Genomic DNA, 22,142 nt, shown 5'->3' on the forward strand with positions numbered 1-22,142 from the left:
AGTGTGTGTCTGGTGCAGGCAGGGAGCAGCCCCACCCGCAGCACTCAGCCTGCACAGCCCTAATTCCCTCTGACAGCACCGCAGGCTCTGGGTCAGACACTGGCTCAGCCAGGCAGAGGGGAGCAGCTGAGTGCCATTGCTGTGCCTGGCATTGCAGGGCATTACAAGGCACAAGGACACCTGTCTGACCCCGGGAAGGCCCTACAAGTGTGGTTTGCAGCCACTGAGGAGCAGCAATCCTGGCCCTTAAACCTTTGCATTAAGCACCACAACTGCATTCCTGCAGCTCATCTCATTACTTTGCTGTCGGATGGATGGATGGAGCATCCCGGGGTGTCAGGCTGTGCTTCCAAGGAGCTTTCAGCATTTGGGTGTTTCTCAGGGTCAGCCTTCACACCACAGCACAGTGCAGCAGCACAGTGTTCTGCAATGCACCTCAAGGATGGGCAGTGGCCTCACGAGAGCCCTCGGGCTCAGAGGGGCAGGGACCTCTGTTAGGAAATACCTGGCACATGGAGCTGCTCATTACATAGCTGTACCACAGAGCTGCTGAGGAGCGCCCATAGAGCAGTGAATGCCCAGCTGAGTGATGGTGCATTGTGGCTGTGATGCCACCGCTGTGGTCTGGATGCTAAACAGAGGAGGTCTGCGATGTGGAAGCAAGACCCGTATCCCAACATGCGCTCTGTCCTGGACTCAGCGTTGTTCTCCTGCAGAGCAATAACCCAGAAACGACTGCCAAAACTTGGCAATGTTAAAAATCCACGTTTATTACTCCACATAGGCAATGGCTTCTTGCAGTGTCTGCAAAACCACACGTTTGTTGTCCTAACTGAAATGCTCCGTGACACGGCAGTATTGCTATGCAATAAATTACAGAAGTATATTAACATAAGATACAAAGGTATACTTTACCTCTCCCATTTACACCGAGATCATGTAAAAATACTCCCTACCAAGGCATCAGGGTTTCGGCACCATCCGGCCTCGAGCTCATATTCCCCCATTCATGATACCCTTATTCTCACCAAGGTGCAGTGATGAACAATTGGCAACAAAAGACCCATCCGGACCTGACCTGGTTCTACACAAAATTCCCAGCGAAGTCTGTGGAATTCAATGGAAACACTTGAAAATAGGCAATTCTGCAGAACTCCCAAATACAACAGCGAGAAGAAAAGAATCTTATGGTAAGAGTTTAAGGAGAATAATTCACAGGTGATGTAGACGTCTCACAGCGGATAACGGCACTCCCTGTATAAATCTGTCATACAAAAAATACACGTCTCTAAATAGTTATATACAGAACACTGTCGTGGAGGTGTAAAGCAGGGCCAGACCGACTGCTGCAGGCTCTGCATGGGAAAGGGCAGTGCCTCACACTGCCCCGTGAGCTCTGCTCACAGCAGCACTGACCCAGCTCCACAGAGAGGATGGACAGAAGGGCTCAGGGCTTTGGCAGCGCAGCCATCACAGCCCCTGGGCAGAGCACAGCCCCACAGCCCAGCACGGGACTGATGCACTATTGCTGCGCTTCCTTCTCACAGCTACTCTTAGCTTTCAGCTTCATCTCCTGTATCTATGCATAAGTAAATGGGCAGCAATAGAACCTGCTCTGCAGTGGGCAGCAGTGAAACACATCCACATGTGGCTGGAAACGAGTACCAAGAGATGCTGTACTCACAGGGTCCAGACTGCGCAGTGCTCCAAAAGCCTGTCACATCAGCTGTCCTGGAGAACAAGGTGCAGGAGGTACCAGGGCAGACACACACTCCTCAGCCTGTGCTCCCCATGTGTGTGCCCCCATCTCACCACAGGGCAGTGGCTGTGCCGTGCCCCCAGCACTGCTGGGCATTGCCTGGGGCTGCTGCGGGCACTGCATGACGCACAGGGGGACAGGGGGCAGTCAGTGGGGCAGGGCTGGGCAGAGAGGCAGGTGTGTGGGCACATAGAGTGGTGCTCAGGTGGGCCACTCCACGGGGCTGTGAGCAGAGCTACCCCCACCCATCACTGTGCAGCCGGTGCTGAGGTCCAGCCGTGCACCTCCAGCCTCTGCTGCCCCTTCATGAAGGTGGTTCTGCACAAACAGCCACTTCCTGATCTCCACATAAAACTGTGGAAATTAAGTGTTTAGTGTCATCTTTCATATAAAATAACTGTACACGGTTAAGCCGTTCTATGATTTCATCCACAGGGACTAAAAAAGCAGCAGTGTTTGTCCTAAAAGAGTCTGCATCTGTTAAAAACCTCTTCTATGCATTTTTGTGTTACAAATATAGACCAAGGATGCAAACCCAGCCACCTCCTCAGCATCTGCCAGCCAACACATGTCGCCCGCTTTAAGGTGAACGCCGCTGCAATCAATCTGTGCATCACAACGGCTTCGTGCTGCAGCAGAACCCACCGCTCACATTTAACAACAGTAACCAAAAGCCACAAGGCAGCAGATTGAGCAACCAACAGAGTGAAGGCCTCTGAAAGCAGGAGAAAGGCAACCCCCCACAGCGGAGCCGTCAGAGAGCTCCTGCCTTACCGGGAAGATAAAAACAGGTTTTGGTAAGTTATGTACAGCACTTCTACTTTACACTGAAAATAAAGAGAACTGAAGGGTAAATGAAGACACTGCCCTCCTTTCGTGGCCAAGCAGTACTGGAAGGTCACAAACAGCTTCCAAAAAGACCTGAACCCGTGACAAAATGCATCCCCCAAACCTGGGCACGCAGAGCCCAAATGGCCCGACCTGCCACACGGCTCCTGCCACTCACAGCAGCTACATGAAGGAACTATCTTAAATACACCTGACATATTGATCACGTATTTCATCATTACCCAGCCCCAGAAGTGCACAAAAAGCATTTATTTACCCCAAGTCAGGAAAGACACTGTGGCAGTGGTGAAGAGAACAGTGTGTCCGTGCCATCCCTGAGCTGCAGGGCCACCCCATCCCCGCTCCCACCTGTGGCTGCAGCAGGGGCAGCCCCAACCCACAGTGGGAGCACTGGGCCCCACGCAGCCCTCGCTAGCAGCAGTGCCTCACACAGTGTGAGCCACCCATCCAGTATTAATCCCGCTGGCTTCCCATGTTGGAGATATAACTTCTCACGCTGCCATCGCTTTGTATTAAAACCTGTCAGCAATCTGACATTAAAAAAAGAACAAGTAGTGAAATAGGTCTCCTTCCTCCCGCAAGTTGCATAGCGAGGATCCTTACCCACGGCAGCACCTCGGCGTGTGGAACCGGTGCCTGTGTAAATCCAGAGCTCAGCTCTGTGAGAACTGTTCTGCTACAACGCTGCGGGACGAGCTGCTGTGCCGGGTGCTGCAGGGCACTGCCAATGGCACTCGGTGCACACAGGGCAGGCGGCAGCGGGGCGGCCCCAGCTTAACCGCTGCCCGCCGAGGAGCACACGGAGCTGCACATGTTCAGGTTGGAGGTCTCGGCCTCAGCCTCCGTCTCAGCCTCAGCCGTGGTCTCAGGGGCAGACGTGGACTCGCTCGTCTGCTCCTGGCTCTTCTTCAGCCTGCGTGGGGCAGAGCAGCACATCACACAGCGTGAGCCCCTGGCTGCCCCAGCACCCCCACAGCACCCCATGGCAGACCCAGGGAGGGTAAAGCAGAGGGGCTTCAGACTGCTGGCACCTCCAGCACATGGTGACATCCTTACATGGGTGGAAGCACCAGCAGAACATACCACTGTGCACCCAGATGCTCAACCACGCTGTGTGGGCACAGCAATGCACCCACCCACAACACATAGCACAGGGCCGACTGCTGCTCTGCTTCTGAACACAGCAGGGCCCCTTTGTGAGCGTGGACATGGCAAAGCAGCGTTGATGCAGCACTGCTCCTGCACCTTGTGACATGCAGAGGAAACGAGCCTGCGCTCCCTGCTCTCACCTCCCAGGGCAACATTGTCCACAAGGGGGAGCTGAGGTGGTGCCAGACAGGGGCAGAGGGAGCCCAGGCGGTGCCACATCTGCAGGTCAGACCCCAGCAGCCCCTGAGCAGCAAAATCCCTGCAACGTGCTCCAGGTCCTGGGACTCAGGCACCGATATTGTGGAAAGCCAGGAAAAGAACATCAAAGAATATCTTTTCTTCCCCCAAAACAGCCCCCACTTACTTCTCTCTGTTAAAGATGACAAAATCTTGCTGGATGGCTTCAAGGCATTCCTGGAGATAGTCATTTTCCTGTTGAAGAACAGAAAAGAACCACACGTGTGTGAAGAGTCCCCATCTGCAGGTCTGCTTCCTACAGCACTGCACTGCCCCAACCTGAGCACAGCACACGGTGGCCACCAGAAAATGCAGCCTCAGTAGATGAAGAAAACAGAACAACTGGTTGCTTTGTGCTTTTACTGGTGGCACGTCTCACTGTGGAGTGCAGAGACCCTGCAGCCAGGGCTGGGCTCCCACCCCACACTCTCCTGTGCAGTGAGGATGTCTCTGTCATTTCACTTCCTTGAGCACAGGTTATTGTGAAAGGGATCTATCGCACTTATGGAGAGGAACTGCCGGGAAGACTCCATCTGGCAAAGGCTTCCACCCCGATGTATCTGCATGGGGAGCACCACCGCAGTAATGCTGCACCCCTGGCTGGTGGCAGCCCATCCTCTGCCCAGCTGCACTCACAGACTGCGAGCTGTCCTTGCTGTTGTCCCGCGACTTGTTCTTCGCCAGCCTCTTCTTCTTCTTGTGCAGGGGCCGGGACTCCAGGATCATCTCCTCCAGCTCGAAGGTGGGGTCGCAGTGCAGGCGGCCCTTCTGCAGACACACACACAGCGGGTCAGCCCTCCCCAGCCAGCACCCCAAGCCCTGAGCGGTGCAGTGAGTGGGGCAGGTCGCGGTACTCACGTTGGGGACGAATCCCGGCTCCAGGCGCTTCTGGCAGACATCGGCCCAGGGCACGGCGGACAGATATGCTGAAGTCTGGATGTCAGCCAGGCAGGAGAAGCGGTGCTCGGGGTTCACCGTCAGCAGCTGCGGGACAACAGCGCTGCTGTGAGCAAGGAGAGATGGAGCCGAGCGCCCCGGCCCTGCAAACAAACCCCGGCAGCGCCGCATCCCTTCAGCTGGGGGCAGTGCGTGCCGTTCTGTACAGGGGAGCTGAACTCAAAGCCCCAAGTCCGCCCCTCTGTGCCCCCGGCGCTCCCCGCAGCCGCCAGCAGGGGACGATGTGAGCCCGCCCAGCAGCGACGGGCTTTGAAAACCGACCTTACAGCGCAATGACGGCTCCTCATTGCAACAGGAACATGAAAACATCGGACACATACCAAGACCCTGAACCAGACTGCAGGGGCAGCGCAGACCCCACTGCTCCCAGCTGTCCCAGCCCACCCCCCCCATGGCCCGAGGACATTACTCTTCAGAGTTGAAAGAACCCAGCCTCAGCCCAAAGCAGAACTGAATCATTACACCAATAAATAGCCTTTTCATTGGGTAGCAAACAACTCATCTTATCCCTGTACGCAGCAGGGAGCTGGAGTTCTATGACTTTTAAGGTCCCTTCCCACCTAAGACATTATGTGATTCCACACTTACGGAAGTAATAAACCACAACAGAAGATTAACCAGTGCTTATGCTGAGTAAAGCCATAAATAATAAGTCCAGTTTCAGTTTCACACTACTGACATCTCCAGTCACACCTGTATGCACCACAGCTGCTGCTGGAGCACAGCACAGGGCCTTCAGAGCAGCTGCACTACACGGCCTTCAGAGGTCCCTTCCAACTCTAAGGACTCTATGACTCTAAGAGCCCTCACCTTTCGTAGCAGGGCAACCATCTCCTTTGACCACGTGGACGAGTACTGAACGCTGACGGTGCTGAACAGCTGCACCAGGGACTCCACCGGGTTGTTGGAGTGGATGTCGTACGGTCTCTGGGGGAAGCACAGAGGGGTAAGAAGGAATTCTCTTTTCCCTCTGCGGCCCATGACGGAGCCATGCTCACAGGCCTCCGGCTCCAAAGCTTACCCAGCCACGGAGGAGTTCGTAAGCCATGATTCCCAGCGACCACCAATCCACTTCAAAGGAGTAACCCGTGCCACCGCTCAGGAAGGAATGGAAAATCTCTGGAGCTGAACAGACAGAACCACAGCAGGTTATCTATGGGGTCAGCTGGTTTCTGCTGACATCACCCACACCATGTAAGTCCACGCATAAGCGCAGTTAATGGCACCAGTGGGGCTTTCAGGACAAGCCAGCAGCACAGCTGGTCTCACAGGGGGCTGGGCAGAAAGCAAGGACAGTGAGATATGGGGACAGTGAGACATGGGGACAGTGAGACATGGGGACAGTGTGACATGGGGACAGTGTGACATGGGGACAGTGAGACATGGGGACAGGGAGCTGGGGGGACGCTGGGTATGCTGGAAGGACAGGCAGCACTGATGGCAGTGCAGCCATTGTGGAGTTCCCCCCTTGAGCCAGCTCAGCTCTGCTGAATGACTGGGGTGCACGCATTAATGGGCAAAATCCATTCAGTGCTTTTGTGACAGACAGGAATTAGAAGGCTGCATGCAGTGAGCATTCCTTCAAGGTAAACTGCAGACGTAACAACCTGCTGTTGCTTCTTACCCATGTATGGCTTTGTTCCAGCTAGCGCAGTTGCTCTTTCACCATCCCTGATTATTGTTGCAATATTAAAATCTGTTAAGTGTGCGTGACCTTAAACAAAGACAGATGTTAGGAAGGAATCACTCACTGCACAGAACCCCACGATGCAGAGCAAAGGTGCGTTTAAGCTTTTGCTCTCAGAGAGCAGGGCAGGCAGCAACTGGGACCTCAGGCCTGCAGGTGCTAAGTGCTGCCTCGCTGTGCTTCTGCCAATAGTACAACCAATAGAAGCCCCCATGAAGGCTGCCAGGCTCACTACACCTGGCTCAGCCCAGTTCTCTTCTCACAGGAAGCCTGGGGCATGTGTGTTTCTCACACTTTTTCCACATAACAAGACACACAGAATCCATGACAGCAAGAAACGTGCAGCAGGTGGAACAAAGTGAGGCAGAGAGCTCCTACCTTGCTCATCCAGGAGAATGTTGTCTGGTTTTACATCTCTGCAAACAGACACAGAGTTACAGCAGCTGGAATCTCAGTCAGATGACAGAGTGACTGCTACAAAAAGACTGCAACCTTTTTATCCACCAAAAACTAGAAAGATAAAACCCCAAAATATCCTAATATGGAACAAGTCCCTTCAGACAGATTACGAGCACGTTTCTGCTAGGAAAAAATGGGGGAGCGTCTGACTTATTCAGGCATCACATCTGTGAAATCAGTATTCCAGGTGTCAGCCCACCATGGCAAGCTCTCCATCAGCCCAGCTCCAAGCACAGCCCCAAGCACTGCACTTTGGGCCCCTGAGAGGAGAAAGGTCTGCAGGCTGCAGCACCGTGGGCACGGTTTGTGTGCCACACACTGCCCAGCACCTGCCTGCAGCCCAGCTGGACCCACAGCCTGCCCCAAACACAGACAGCAGCCGCACAGCCCCCAGAGCTGCCTGCCCACCTGGGCTTCACAGTGCAGCCTATGGAATAGCCTCGCTCCCAGTGCCTCAGGGCAGTACCTGTGAATGATGTGCTGGCTGCGCAGGTAGTCCAGTGCCAGGGCCATCTCACAGAGGTACAGCCTGACCGTCTCCTCTGTGAACTGCACGTTCTGCTGCAGGTGGTAGCGCAGGTCCCCGCCAAGCAGCAGGTCCACCACCATGAACATGTCCTCCTCGTCCTGGAAGGAATACCTGCGGGGAGTGGCTGTCAGCAGTGCACGCAGACTGAGGGCAGGAATGTTTCTTCTTGACTGCACAGCACCTCTGAAAACCTGCCAGCATCCCCACTACGAGCATATGTCGGCCTCGGTGTTTGCATCTCTTTAATTAAGTGGGCACCATTCACAATGCCATCGTGCTTTTGCTGCCCTAAGCAGCACTTCCACAGTGAGGCAGCTGCCCCCATTAACTCCTGCTGCCTTCCAAGCACCACCCTTCACCTAAACCCCACAGAATGCCATAGAACCACTCAGCAAGTAACTCATACAGCAAGGTACAGGCTTTGGGGGTGCCCTTCCAACACCAGAAAACCACAGAGCAAACACTGGTGTTTCAGCTCCCACCCTAACACCCGGCCTCACTGGTATCCTGCCTTGGTTCACCTGAGGCACACTGCTCCCTGCTCCAAACTTCCCATACAGAAGATCCCATAGCAAACAACAGAATGGTTTGAGTTGGAAGGGACCTTCAAAGGGACCATCTGGTCCAACTCCCCTGCACCGAGCAGGGACACCCACAGCTCCTTCTGGTGCTCAGAGCCCCATCCAGCCTGATGCCCCACAACACCCATCCCGAACCAAAGTCCCACTGGCATCTCCCTGGCACACAGCCCACGGGGCTTTGCTCACTGTTGTCTCAGTCACTGTGAATTTTCAGTTGTGAAAAGCACAACACAGTCATACCTAAAATATCCCTGCGTGTCCTGAAAATGAATTGGAAAGTGCATGTTCTAATTTAACCATAAAAACAGAGAAATAGATGGGTATTTACGGTAGAGTAAAACGCCTCCCTATTTGCAGAGGATCCCGGAGGAGAGTGACAGCAGTGAGGATACACTACAAAATAACGTCCCATTGTTATATTTGGCTACAGCGTTTCTAAGGAGAGAGTGTGTGGGGTTGTGTAATGCTTCTGAATCACACGCTGCTCATCCTCAATGTGTGCTTATTCCAAATGTAGGAGATGGGAAAATCTGCATGAGCACATCTGCTCAAAGATCTCATTACCTGCTGGAAAATGTATTTGCCAGTGTTAAAATGCTCAACAGCCACCAGGGTGGAAATGATGCCCACAGGACCCAGTTCGGCTCCCTGGCCCCACTGCAGCCGCTGCCTCTACCAAGTGCTGTCCTGTCCTCTGAAGGCACAAAGCTGCCCAGCACTGAGCAGCCCCAGGCACAGCATCAGTAACCACGGCCACGTACACGTCAGCAATAAGAGACCACCCTCCTTCCTCCTTGTCAGCCTGTCACCTCAGCTCTGTGGTGTCTCCTTGCATAAACTCCACTCTTCTCAGCTGCTAAATCTTGCAGTAACCTCCAGACATAATGCACCACAGTTTACATTTGGAAATGAATTTATTGTGCAAGACTCAGTGAAATATCTGAGCTCTAAAGGGACCCACAGCACTCAGCAGCAAACTGCTGCACAGTTCTGTTCTGCCATCATCTGCTCTCCAGCCAAAGGCCACACGTGTGTTAATCTGCAGAGATCACAGCACTTCAGTTCAGAAAGAGATCACTGAAAACAGCCGCGTTCCAAAGCGCTCAGGGCCCAATTGAAAAAACCAACTGTCCTCAAATCAGGCTGGAAGTTGACACGTGTTCACCCCTAATGGTCACACCAACACTGCAGCTCAACTGGTGAGCACCTCAGCACACAGCAGGACACAAGGAGGATCCGAAGGAGAACCAACATGAGACAGACTGCTCTAAATGCTTGGTGATGTAACATTTGGACATTGTGTGTGAGTTCACTGAAAGCATTTCATTCCTGCTTCATCAGCTCAGCAGTCCCTCCCAATGGGGGCTGTGTGCAGAGCACCTGGGGCAGAACGCAGCCCTGCAGCACGGGGAGGGGCAGGGGAAAGGCAGGAGGAAGGGGAAGGGCAGAAGCCACTCACCAGAGGTTCACCAGGAACACGTGCTCAATCTCCTGCAGGATCTCCAGCTCCCGGAACACGTTGCGGACCTCGTCCCTCTCGATGCACTGCTGCTTGTTCATGTACTTCATAGCGTACATCTTCTCGGTGTCTCTCTTCTGCACAATACACACCTACAGCAAAAGGAGGTTTAGCAAAACGTTCCCTACCCTCATTTGTTGCTCAACATGTGAGACCAGCGCTCCAGGCTGGGAAGCTCACACACTGGGTGTACATTCCCAGCAGACTGAGTTTAACCTCTTTCAGATACAGCCGTACTCAGAAAGGTCAAACAATCCATTCTGCTTTAGCTGAAAGCTATTTGAATGTAAATAGGTTAAAAATGAGGAGATCAACGAGCACTGTGCCCAGCACTGGGCCAGCTCCACATCCCTGCACAGCACAGAGTGGGGCTCACAGCACTCCCAGAGCATCCTCAGTGCTGCTCCGGTGTCTCTGGCTGATGACGACACTAATTATCAAGGTAGCTATTCTGAACTGAACTAACGAACGTTCTGCAGCTGGTATCATTATGTCTGTCCTCTCATTACCAGGCTGCAGTGCGCTGCATATGATTTCAATAAAAAAAGAGATCTGGCAGTTTGCTCCTACAGCCTTAAACACCACAGCAAGACCCAACTAAAGGCAACCTCCAGCTGCTGGAGCCACAGCACCCACTGCACCTCAGAGCATCCAACAGATCCCACAGCATCTAATAGGTCCTGCAGCATCCCACAGTATCCCTGAATGGTGGAAGCATCATGGAAAGACCTGAGCTCTTCCACACTTCCCGTTAATAACAATTTGCAAGCGCTAATGGCACATAATATAATATCATCAAGGACACATTGCAGCAGCAGATGACAAAATAATAGATGGTTGTTATTAGCCTGCTACAAACATCCTAATTAGCAATATGATGAAATTACGAGGGTTATTTTGCAGTTGCCACTGCAATGACTGCGTAAGCAGAGAACCACGCATGTACACAGCTCTGTGCCAAGGGCACGCTCTGGGCTGGCTACTACTGGGGGCAGCAGGGGTCTAGCCCCACACACATCTCTACCTCTCTGCTCTGCCCCCGTGGAAGCAGGGAACATCTACAGGGTAACAAGATTGAGTGGTTTCATAATACACCTGGATCCATTTTTCAAGCAGGTCTACAAAGTGAAGCAACACAAGAAAGCAAAAGAAGAGATGATCGTGTCCTCGTGCTGCACAATGTGGTCCCTCACTGCACAAAGCAAATCGTCATTGGTTAAATACAGCCGTCAGGAAAAACTGTATATAATGCTGCCAGATCTGTGCTGCAGAAGGCAGGCATCAGCTGGCAGTATATTGCTCAAGACGTGGCACATAAAAGATTTAATAGACTCCCAGATACACTGAGCACTCAGCTGCTGCCAAATGGTTTGTATACAGCTGCCTTTGCTTTTATTGCATTAAAGGCACAAAGGGGCTGGGACTTGCATTTGCTATTCAGGACATGAGATGTGCATTTAACATCTCCCATTTCGACCTCACTTTATGGGGCCACGTATGATGACAACAGAAATGGTCACTGGAGCCAAAGTTTGTCTTTATCAGAACCCAGGCAGGCTGGGTCTGCACTGAGCAGCTGAGCTATGGCAGGTGTTCACAGCACAGTGCAAAGGGTCACTGACCCAATTGATACATAGAAAACAAAGAGAGGAAAACTGACTCTTGGCTTTGAAATCCTCAGCTTAAGGTGGGCATTGCCATTAAAACTCACAGCCAATGGTTGTGTCTAAACACACAGATGTTTGTAAAGGCACCAGAGCCCTTGGGGTCTTCTCAGTGAGGCCAACAATGTCCATCACTGCTGCCCCCCCCAGAGGGCTGCGCTGCTCCCTGCACTGCTGCCATGTCGCTCTGTTACTGCAGCGCATCCCTGCAGCCTCCATTGCCACAGCATTTCACCTACTGGTGTAAGTTGGAATGGAACTACAGCACCTTGTGGTGCCAGGGGACATAAGGCACTTCTTTTTGTGGGAAGACTTCTGTTGTTGCTGTTATTTCAGGATACTTTCCTTGATCCTCTGCATTTTTGCTGCTCTGCACATTTTTCAGTTCAACTTGCTATCTTTTATGCAGGCAGGCTTTGGAAACTCAGTAACTTCTTTCCTGCTGATTCTGAGCAAATCCAGTGGGCTGAAATCCCCACTCAGATGAAAAGTCATCTAATCATTTAATAGCGTGTCCTGACTTATCTCAAGCTAATTATAATGGAATAGCACAGTTTGTCCATGGGCTCAAACAACAGCAAGTACTTTGCATGCTGGGCACTGTCTGTGAAGCAGATAAGTACTTGAGATTGCTTGTTCTCGGCTACACAAAGGCTATTTCTTCTTCTGCTGATGCAGATGTCAAATTAAGGCACTCGTGAAGCCGCCCTCTGCAGGGCATCACTGCCACATCTGATGCAAATGCCCATAGCTGGGTTCATGATGTCTTCCTTCTGCTTTGGGGATGGGAGAAGTATGTTTTCCCCTAGAGCCTTTTCCATGGTTTTGCATGGGACACTCCATAAACCTGTCACAGAAACATTCCTGGGCTCGGCTGAAGGACACCAGGAATTTTCAGGGTGCAAACCTGGATTTTGCTTATTCTGTCTTTAGAGTCATTGCTCGGCACTAACAAGCACTACACGCTCACATCAAATATCTTAATCCCACCTGAAAGTGAACCACAGGAGGACACTGCTCTGGCTTGTAAAATGCTTATTCAGAGTGGCTACACCTGATCCAAATACAGTGATTTATACTTCAGTTTCTGCTGACTTCCCTTGGCGATTATCTCTGGGCTCTTAGACACACAAAATATCCTATTAGATATTCAGAAGTCAAGAAAATCCTTATATTTCCCACTCTGCAGAGATGAGAAGTGCTGCAGCTGCATGTGGGCATGCTGGACAGTGGGCAGTGATCTACCACAAGGCTCAGCTGACCCCAGCTGCACCTCCAAGCACTCATCTTCTGAGGCTTCTGCTCTCAGAAATAATGCTAACCTGACCAAGTCAATAGGAAACAACACAAGCAAAACCACTACTAGAATTTGGTTCCTTTGCCACCCAAGAAAATATCAGCAAGCTGCAGGGCCTCCCCAAAAAGCAACATCCACAATGCTGCTGCTCCCTGTCACACTGCTCCAGGGCACGGATAGTAAGCACCATAGCACAGGTCTTCCAGTACATGGGCCTTCCACTGCACAGCCATTCCAATGCATGATCTTCCATCATATGGTCACACCAATAGACAGACCTTCCAACTACGGTCACCCCAATATATAGGCCCAAAAGTCCCAGGCCATCACACATCTTGCTGCCCTTGTGGCAGTCAGAGACCAAATCCTCTGCAGATCCTGACTCCTCCACGCTGCTTTGGTACAGCTTTAAACCAATAACAGAAACCATAATGCTGTCAATTATGTTTAAAAAATGAAAGTCAACTTTCAGCCGATATCAGGAAAGTAATAGCAAGGGGTGACATCATTGTGAAGGGAAACCAGAGACACCTGACATGGCCACAGCATCACAGTTGCATGGTAGGCAGCATCAGTTACCCTGTTATTTCAAACCAATCTTCATATCCATTTTATATTACTATGTCTCTGATGGTTATCGAAATACAGTCTTTGTCTGGTAATTAACATCTGCATAACGTTTATAATTAAAAAGATAACGTTAATTTGTTCCACACTCCTAATCAATGTTAAGGATAAAACCATCCAATTCAATTTTCTTTTGGCATGGCAAGATAACAAAGCCTAGAGGTGTCTTTTAGGTGATACAGCCCTGGTGCCGGGTACACCTGGGGCTCCAGGTCCTGTGGCTGTGGCTGTCATGGCCCCGAGCTGCTGGCACAGAGGCTGCAGAGCCTCCTGGTGCACAGACAGGAGCACAGGGACAGACTAACAAATGGACAGCAGGAATACCTGATGATGGAAGGACAGCAGTGTTCCACCAGGTGCAGCTGGCAGGGCAGCATGGGGAGCACGGAGTCATGCAGGCTGCAGAAGGAAGCTGAAACACACAGCGGTGACACCCACTGATCCAAGGGGAAAGGACTGGGGGGAGCTGAGCAGCCCCATGGCCTCACTGACCCTGTGGAGGTGCTGCTCGGGCTGGAGGGGCTGAGACGTAGCTGGGCTGGGTGCTGCCATGATACCGTCTGGTCCTGAATGCAAACAGACTTGAGAACAACCAAAAGCCCTCATTGCTTTCATAGTGCAGCTTATTTATCTGGAACTTCATTCCGGGAACAGTTTTGACAATAGTGTCTCTGGCAGTGTTTTACCCAACCATTATCTCCAGCACAAAAAGCCCCATTTAAAAGAATGGGACACCTGCAGCCGTGATCCCGGAGGCAAACTGCACAGCAACCCCCTGCACTGTGTGATGCTGACAACACTGTGGCACAGCCCCCCCTGCACAGTGACACAACCCAAGTGACACCACCTCCCCATGGCTGTGCTCCCCACAGCTCTGGGCCGTGCCCTGGGTTGGCTCAGTCAAAGCCACAGCTCATTGCTGCTGCTGCACTCACATCCAGCCCCGGTGGGAGCCAGTGCTCACACAGGGACACATGGCACAAGCAGGTCCTCCTGCTGCACTCGGATGCAGTCTATGAACCCCCACTTTTTCAGGCTGGCCTGCAACAGGAAAGCTGTGCAGCTCAACACAGCACCGGGCAGCCCCTGTGCTGCTCTGACAGCTTCAGCTGGGGCCGCATTACAGCGATGTCTCAGCAATAGCAGCAAGTGTGTTAATAACACAGCCTCCTCTTCGGAGGCAAAGGTCAGCATCAGAACATGTTTACTGAGGTAGAAGAGAAATTAAAGGGTATGAAGTTGCAATGAATGGAAAAAGCCCACGATCCCCAGAGACGTGCTGTAAGCACAGGGCCAGCACAGCTTGACACATCCGCTCTCACATCCTCACCCAAGTGCTCGTTTTCCTTTCTGTTCCAAACACCACATTTTCCTCCCAAAGCTCTTTTTCACAGAGCCTTATGATGTTGCTCTTTCCCTGCTGAAAGTGATGCTTTATCACCAGATGGATGAAGGACCGGTGTGCCACAACACCATAAATCATTAAAAGCTCTTTAATTCAGTACTGCTGCTTGCTCCAGCCAAGCTATAGCGGTAGCTGATAAAACTTTTATTCACAGCAAGCCTGCTGCTGCTTTCAGGTCATGTCAACGCTCCCATGAAAAATCCCCCACTCGGTTGCTTATGATAGAGATGAAAACCTCGTCTGACCTAAAACAACACTGTGCACAACAGAGTCTCAGTGCGACGGCTCCACAACACCAGCTTCAGGTTGTGGCCTTAAGGACGTGCCTGTGTTCTTACCTTGTGCAAGGCTGCAGAACTGATGGACGCCACCTCTGAGCAGGGCCAGCCCTCTGTGTGCCAGGGAAAGGAACTCGTGAGGCCAGGAAAGCTGGGCAAGTGCTCAAAGCTGGCCTTGCACAATTACCTTCTTTCCAAATGAAGCTTATTCCTATATTGCCACTGACATAAATCACAGCTGAACTAACACAGCCAGCACATAAAAACAGCCCAGGAAAAGCTCTCCTGGCCAGCTCCTGTATTGAGCAAGTCAGGAGTGGAGGTTTTCCATCTGCAACTACCGTGGGATTTCATCCAGCTTCCCAGTAAGGCTTCATGGAGGGGCAATGCAATCCATATGACATGAATCCTGCAATTAAAAGCAATTTTAGATGGCTCAGATTAGGCACTTCCTTTTCACGTTACGCTGAGGAAGTAACATCCAGTCAGATATTACACAGACGTCTCTGTAATTGAGTTTGGGGTATGGGTGATTATCTGCTCACAGCCTCTGAACCTCCCAAGGTCCAGGTTCCTGTGGGGATCAAGGCTCCCACACGTACCTCTGCAGGATGCTCTGAATAACATGAAAAGTACATCCTCCCGCAGCCAATGTGCATTTTGAGTCCAGCCTTATATTTGAAACCACCTTTCATTACGGCCATAATTAGATCCGTGATGGTTTATATGCTAGTCAAAGAGGTAGACAGGATGATTTTTTTAGTTACATATTTGATAAAACCTGGGAGCAGACAGAAATCTAATTACTTCCAATGAAGAACAGAGGGCTTTATTTAATCTCTGAACATAAATTAACGCCAAAGCTATTCCTGATCCCAAGGCAGAAACACTCCCTGTGCTGCCTGGAGAGCCCTGCACACACGGGCTGAGCTCCCCAGCCAAGCAGCCAGCAGTGCTTGTGCCCCAGGCGTGGACCTTCCAGGAGGGTGTTAATGAAACGTGCAGCCAGGCGCTCAGTGCGGAGCTGGCAGGACCTGGCTGCATTGTGCTGCTGAGTTTATCACCCAGTGCTTACCAAGAGATCTGCCCTGGGAGGCATCTCCCCTCACAGAGCTCCTCTGTGCTGCAAGGCAGAGCAGCAGGCACATGGGATCACATGTAGCTGCTCGAGCTGCCACGCTGCAGATGCTGGCACCTACAACGCCAGCAAACTGTGAGGGATTCCCAACAGGAGGTGGGCAAAGCTCAACTCGGTTCATTAAAAGCAGCCAACGTGCCAGGGCTGGATGAAAACCTCCCAAATTCTGACACTGGGTGTCAGGTCTGCCCAACGGGTAGCCAGAAATCAGAGCACGTGCAAACAAGTGCTGCCTGACAATAAATAGCTCCACATGCACACTGCGTGCTGCTCCGAGCAGTAATTATTCCATCAAGTGCAGGTCTGGAGCCAGTAACTTGGCAGGACAGACTTTTGGGCAGGTTACAGCCCCATCTGTTCAGAGCTGCTTTGCATTACGGCATTAAAATCCCCAGTACCTCTGCCTTGTGAGGAAGGAACAGCCCACACCCAGAGCTCGCAGGACCCGACCAGACACAGCATCCATCTACCGCAGCTTCCCACCAGGCACTTAGTGGAGCTTTTTTAATTAGTGGAGCTTTCACACTTCCGCTAATTAACCATGCCGAGTTATTCACCTTCCCTCGGTGCCCATCGCCACGTGCATAGAGAAAATATCCCTCACCAGAACTGCAACGTGTCAACAACAACACAAGTGTACAGAACACTGCAAAAATACAGTTATCAAAGCCAGAGCTCTGTTTACATATTGGTCCAGAGAAAGAAATCTCATGCCTGTGTGGAAGTGGATATCCAATGGATATCTGCCTACCATCACTGCTCTGCAGTACAACCCAGTTTCACAGCTTTGGGTAACACAGGAAAAAAAAACTTCTTTACTTTCCAGTTTCTGCTCCGTAACAGTGGAGTGGGACCTTGTACAGCATCACTGCTGCTGTGAGATGGAACCGACAGCACAGGGACAATGAGCCACCAGCCCCGCACTGCAGGAACACAGAAGGTTACTCAGAAGCTGAGGGTCCCCAAACACATTCACCGTCAGTGCATCTCCAGACCCACCTGCACAGTGGAAGCCAGGAAAACCACTGCCAGATTCTTAAAATACTGGAAAATAGGCAGGAGAAGCACAGGAATCAAAGCACACAGTGGGGAAGTGCCTTCTGGGGGTGCAGCCTGTGACCTCCTGCTGCACCTCCTGCCCTGCACTGCAGAGCTCTGACTGCAGCGTTACCTGCAGCCTGTCATCACAAGGGCAGCTCCTGTGCTTTCTCAGGTTACACTTCACTGCTGACACAGGGAGAATCCCAGTCACTGTTACTGGCTTGTGGGCAGACCCCACACTCACCACTGTGGAAACAGAACAGAACTGCACCTCTTCTCTATGTCTGCACCATTACTGTGAGAAACAGGTCTGCTCCTAAGCAGTGCACACACAGGAGGCTGTGAATGTCAGACTGCTCTGAGCTCTCACCAACCCACCAGGAGGAACACTGCACCAGGAGCAGGGAGCAAACCTCGCCCCACGGCCACTGCTGCATTACAGCACTGCCTAGGGTGACAAAGGAAGGACAGCCCGTAATCCTCAGGGTGAGTGCAGACTGCTACTATGAGAGAGAGAAGAGAATATTTGCTGTATCATGCTAACACATCCAATATTTCCTAAGAGCAGCAGTACTGTTAAGCACTGCATATGACACGGAGTGGTTCGTAACTGGATTGTCCAACCAACGGCATAACAACATCCAAACCCATCAGCTGCTGCTTCTAAGGACTCGCAGATGATCTGGACATCCAATTTAGCTTCAACTTAATTGTTGCCAAATCCTGCATCTGACGCTGAAGCATCCCATGCTCTTGGTACAATTAACGGGCGTGTGGGGGTGTGCTGCATGACGGCTTGTCAGAACACAGAGGAGATCCAAATGCTCACCATATTTAAGCCAATGAGAGATTTATAATTAACATGAGCAAAGCAGGGCACTGTTGTTTTTTTCACTTTAAAACAAGACCATTTAAAGTTGGCCACGTTAGATAGCAGCCTGCGGACAGCTTAGACTGGGGCTTAGAACTGAAGGAGAAGAAGATGTTATTAGAATTTACTACTGAGAGAACTCCCAGGCAGGAGCCAGAATTTAACCAGGACTAGTTATTACAGCACCGATATGCACAGAGATGGAGCTGAGCTGCTGCAGCCACCACAAGGGCTGTGTGCTGGGAACTGCACACCCCATGAGCTGCCCCAGCTGTGCCACGCAGCTGCTCCAGGCATCAGGGACACGGCTGCTGCACACAGCCCTGACTCAGGCTTCCCCATAGAGGAGCTCTGCTATGAGCTGCATTACAGTGCAGGCTTATGCCGCTAGGGATCAAGTCTGCTAGAGCAGCTTGTGGCTTCATGAATTAAACACGTATAGAGAAGATGAGGATATGAGGCTTTTTCATACTTGCTCCCACTGACTTAGAACTGTCGGCCAGTTTCAGACAGATTTCAAAGGAGGACCATCCTGATGATACCGCGGCTCCTCTCAGCTCTGTGAAGAGCAACGAGACAAGGCAACACAGACCCAGAAGGAGGGGAGGGTTCCATCAGTGATTAACCCACACTATTAGGCACCAGGGCGTTATCATGAGTTCAACATACCAAGTCAGGGCTCATTGCTTTGTCTCAACACAGACAGGCTTTGTTCTGGCAGCAAGATGCTCAACCCTCCCTGGTGCTGCAGCACTTCGATGGGAAACAACAGAAGGAAGTGACAAAACTGCAGGAGAAGCATAAGCAGGCACCTTCCCCAACAACTCTGCAAGCCCAACACTTAGCATTCCTACCAAGCGCTGGGGAGTGAACAGGATGGAAGCATCCCAGCACCCACCAGGGACACAGATGAGCTCATGCACAAACTTCAGCCTCGGCTGTGCACGTGACCTGTGGTACATTGCCCAGCTACCAGAGCCCAGAAAGCAGCACAGCACGCTCTGCCCTTCATTGCCTTGGGGTGGGAAGCAAAAAGGAAGGTGTGGGAGCAGAGGGAGTCACAAGTACTGCTCCAGAAAAGTCATCCTCACCTCACTAAGAGGCTTCAGCAAAATAGATTGGACACTTCCCTGAGACACAATGTAATGAATCAGTGGACGAATGAGATGTCTTTCTCCCCGTCTGTAGGCTGCTTGGCTTCATGAGTCTTCATTCCAGTGCTGAGCAGGTCAGGCGCAGTGGGAAAGCAGTGGGAAAGCAGGCAGGGGCACGATGGGCTGAGCCTCGGGCTGTGGATGCACAGTGTGACCCCCCCATCAGACCTTGTGCTCCCATCACTGCTCCCCCCAGCGGGATCCCAGTCCAACCCCCGACTTCAAGAGCAGACAAAGACGGATACGCTTTTATGTCCTCACAGCAGTGAAGTGAAAATAATGAATTTCCCATAACCTCAGCTCTTTAATCCTTGGCAAAGAAAAAAAGAAAGAAAAAAAAAAAGAAAAAGCAAAAGCAGCTGATTCAGAGCATGTGGGGAAGCGCAGATAAAAGGAAAACTTGGGGAAGAATAGTAATAGTCTGCCGTTCTGCCTCCTGGCTCAAACTGAAAAGACTTAACCCAGGAAAGGTCAGCTTCTCAAAGGGAGATGTCAAGGCACCTACCATGCAACCAATGCCTCCAAGGCTTCCACGCCTCACGCAGCTCTCAGGATGCTGCCCAGCACTCACACTGAGTTTCCCATTAGCACAGCTCACAACTTGCTCCCAGTGCTGGAATCCCCTCCAGGATGCTGCTCCTCTGCTCACTGCCCAGTGACACTGCAGCAGCCCGACCTGTGCCAGAAGTGGGGCTGTGCTATGGGAGAGACACAGCACAGCTTCACTCTGAGGAAAACAGCTCCTTCTTATGTCCAGTCTAAACCTCATCCGATACAACTTGTGGCCATTTCCTCGGGTCCCTTTTGCTGTCTGGGAGAAGAGGCCCTTCCTCATCACAACCTCCCTTCAGGAAGTTGTAGAGTGCAAATAACAGCTCTCAGATGGGTAGATCCACATTTGCCATCATTAAATGTGAGTTTTAAATGACTTTGTAAATGTAAAAAGCTTCTCTCAGTATCAAAGGAAATTTATCCTATTGACATAATTATCCAGAAAGATGACAGATGAATCATTTCAGCTTTTTGAAATGATATACAGTTCTGATGGCTGAAAGACTGTGATGCTGGAAACTTCATCTTTCTTTAACATAAACATAAACCAAAGCTGCCGTGACGCTCCATTCAAAGCCAGGCAGGCCCTGCCCTGAGACTCACACATTTCTTCTCCTGTTCTTGTTCTCAGTCCAAGTGATTCTCCAGCACACACGGAGCTGCTGTACATCAGAATCAACCCCTTCTCTCCAGAAAACCCACATCTGGAAGGATGAGTTTCCCCATATGACCTCAAAAGAAGCATTAGCTGCTATTTTGTAGTAAGGTTCTGGGTCAGCTTTTTTGTCTTAGGCAATGAGCAGAAGTCATAACACTGACATTTCCTATTGCTGTCAGAAGCACCTGCAGTCTGCCTTACCCCTACAGCATTACCCGAAGGAAGGTCCTGAGCTCCTATTAAATCATTCTCCATTGTCCCACCTAACCTCAGAAATCCGACATAACTCTCCCTTTCAGCTTTTGCTTCCTTGCTCAAGAGTTACGAGTGAGAACATGGGCGACTGTTTAAAACCCACCCCCTCCCCAACTTGCACTGCACTTGGCATAACATTTTCATTAGCCCTCCTCCCGTGGGATTCACAGCCAAGGCAGGCAGGGATCCGTGTGGGCAGATTCTGCCCCGAGCACAGCAGAACGATGCAATAGATACCTCCATTAACTGAGGCTGAGACGAAACATCTTCATTAGCAAGCAGTGCTAACAGCGGTGCTGCTGCTCACAGCAGTGAGGATGGCACCTCACCAGGACTGCGGCTGCACCATCTTCAAAGGTGTATTTCCTTGCCCCAGTACAACTCAATCCTAGCACAAATCCCATAGTATGTAACCACTGCATGAGATGATTACGATAACCAAGCACAGCAATTGTCATGAACCACAGCCAGGGTTATTGCTCCCACGGCTCCTGTCTGATCCATTGGGTGCAGATGTCTCACCTAAAGAGAAGGGCACAGCTACAGCTGGGACACAGCAAAATGCAGGTTCCAAATAACTGCCAAACAGTAACAACACAAGGAAGTGTCACACATGCATCCTGAGCTTTCAGCTTCCACTGCAAATAAACAGTGTAAAATGCCGTGATAAAAGCAGCAAATACAGCGACAGAGACGGTGAAATAAAGAACAAGAAACGAATATAAACCAGCAAATCAAACTAATTGACTTCCCCAGCTCCCCAGCTCTTTGATCATCCTCTCCCACCTGCTCCCACATACTTGGCAAAAAGAATCTTATTTAACAAAAAAAAAAGCATCAACAAAAACTCTTGTGCAGAATTCATTGCTGAGTGGGGGAGCTGCCCGAGGCTGCAGGGTCAGCCCAGCACCACTTCCAGCTCCTTCTGCCTGCTCTCACTAACGACACAGCCCCTCAGGAAACACAACAAATGCTTGTCATACAATGGTCAGAACTGAGGGCAATGTAAGATACGGCTGTTTCACCAAGACGCCAAGAGTGAAGGTGATACCTCATAGCAACAGAGCGTTTTCCTGAAGGCGTTTTTCCTGTGTTTACTTATCAGCAGCATCTCACAATAAAAATAATCAATTTTGGCAGCAATACTGTTTCAGTAACTGTAGGTACACAACAGCAATTACCCGACGAAATGCTGGAGGAACATCGGAGCTGGGTGTCCAAGCCTACCTTGCCAAAGCTGCCCTTCCCAATCGCCCGGAGAATCTGGAAGTGGTCAAAGTTCACTACAAGATAAAGAAAAAAAGAATTTAAATTTGTAAATGCTTTACTGCAAAGAGCTTGTATTGAAAAAGAAGGTGGGGAGACAAGTGAAGAGCATTGGTTGAACTGTGCTAAAAATCACCACCTTGCCTATCTCTACCAGGTCTTACCCATCTCTACCAGGTCTGCCACTTGTTCCATAGCCTGAGCGAGGAG

At 51.0% G+C, this 22,142-nt stretch overlaps 1 protein-coding gene across 2 annotated transcripts in view; it reads right to left on the reverse strand.

Annotated features, from left to right (window-relative positions):
• Nucleotides 1-745: 745 nt before the first annotated feature.
• Nucleotides 746-22,142, reverse strand: part of STK32C (serine/threonine kinase 32C) — a 47,711-nt gene continuing 26,314 nt past the window's right edge. Inside the window, exons 2-12 of one of the 2 annotated variants that reach the window (XM_015867622.2) lie at nt 21,894-21,949; nt 9,667-9,818; nt 7,564-7,737; nt 7,017-7,054; nt 6,576-6,665; nt 5,973-6,076; nt 5,762-5,878; nt 4,853-4,978; nt 4,631-4,762; nt 4,122-4,189; nt 746-3,521 (exon numbers count right to left, since the gene is read on the reverse strand). In XM_015867622.2, coding sequence (XP_015723108.1) covers nt 3,383-3,521; nt 4,122-4,189; nt 4,631-4,762; nt 4,853-4,978; nt 5,762-5,878; nt 5,973-6,076; nt 6,576-6,665; nt 7,017-7,054; nt 7,564-7,737; nt 9,667-9,818; nt 21,894-21,949 — 1,196 coding nt within the window. In that variant the 3' untranslated portion in view covers nt 746-3,382. The remainder of the gene's footprint in view (nt 3,522-4,121; nt 4,190-4,630; nt 4,763-4,852; nt 4,979-5,761; nt 5,879-5,972; nt 6,077-6,575; nt 6,666-7,016; nt 7,055-7,563; nt 7,738-9,666; nt 9,819-21,893; nt 21,950-22,142) is intronic. The other variant, XM_015867623.2, reaches the window with a different exon arrangement.

The sequence above is a fragment of the Coturnix japonica genome, chromosome 6 (assembly GCF_001577835.2).
Source record: "Coturnix japonica isolate 7356 chromosome 6, Coturnix japonica 2.1, whole genome shotgun sequence".
NCBI lineage: Eukaryota > Metazoa > Chordata > Aves > Galliformes > Phasianidae > Coturnix > Coturnix japonica.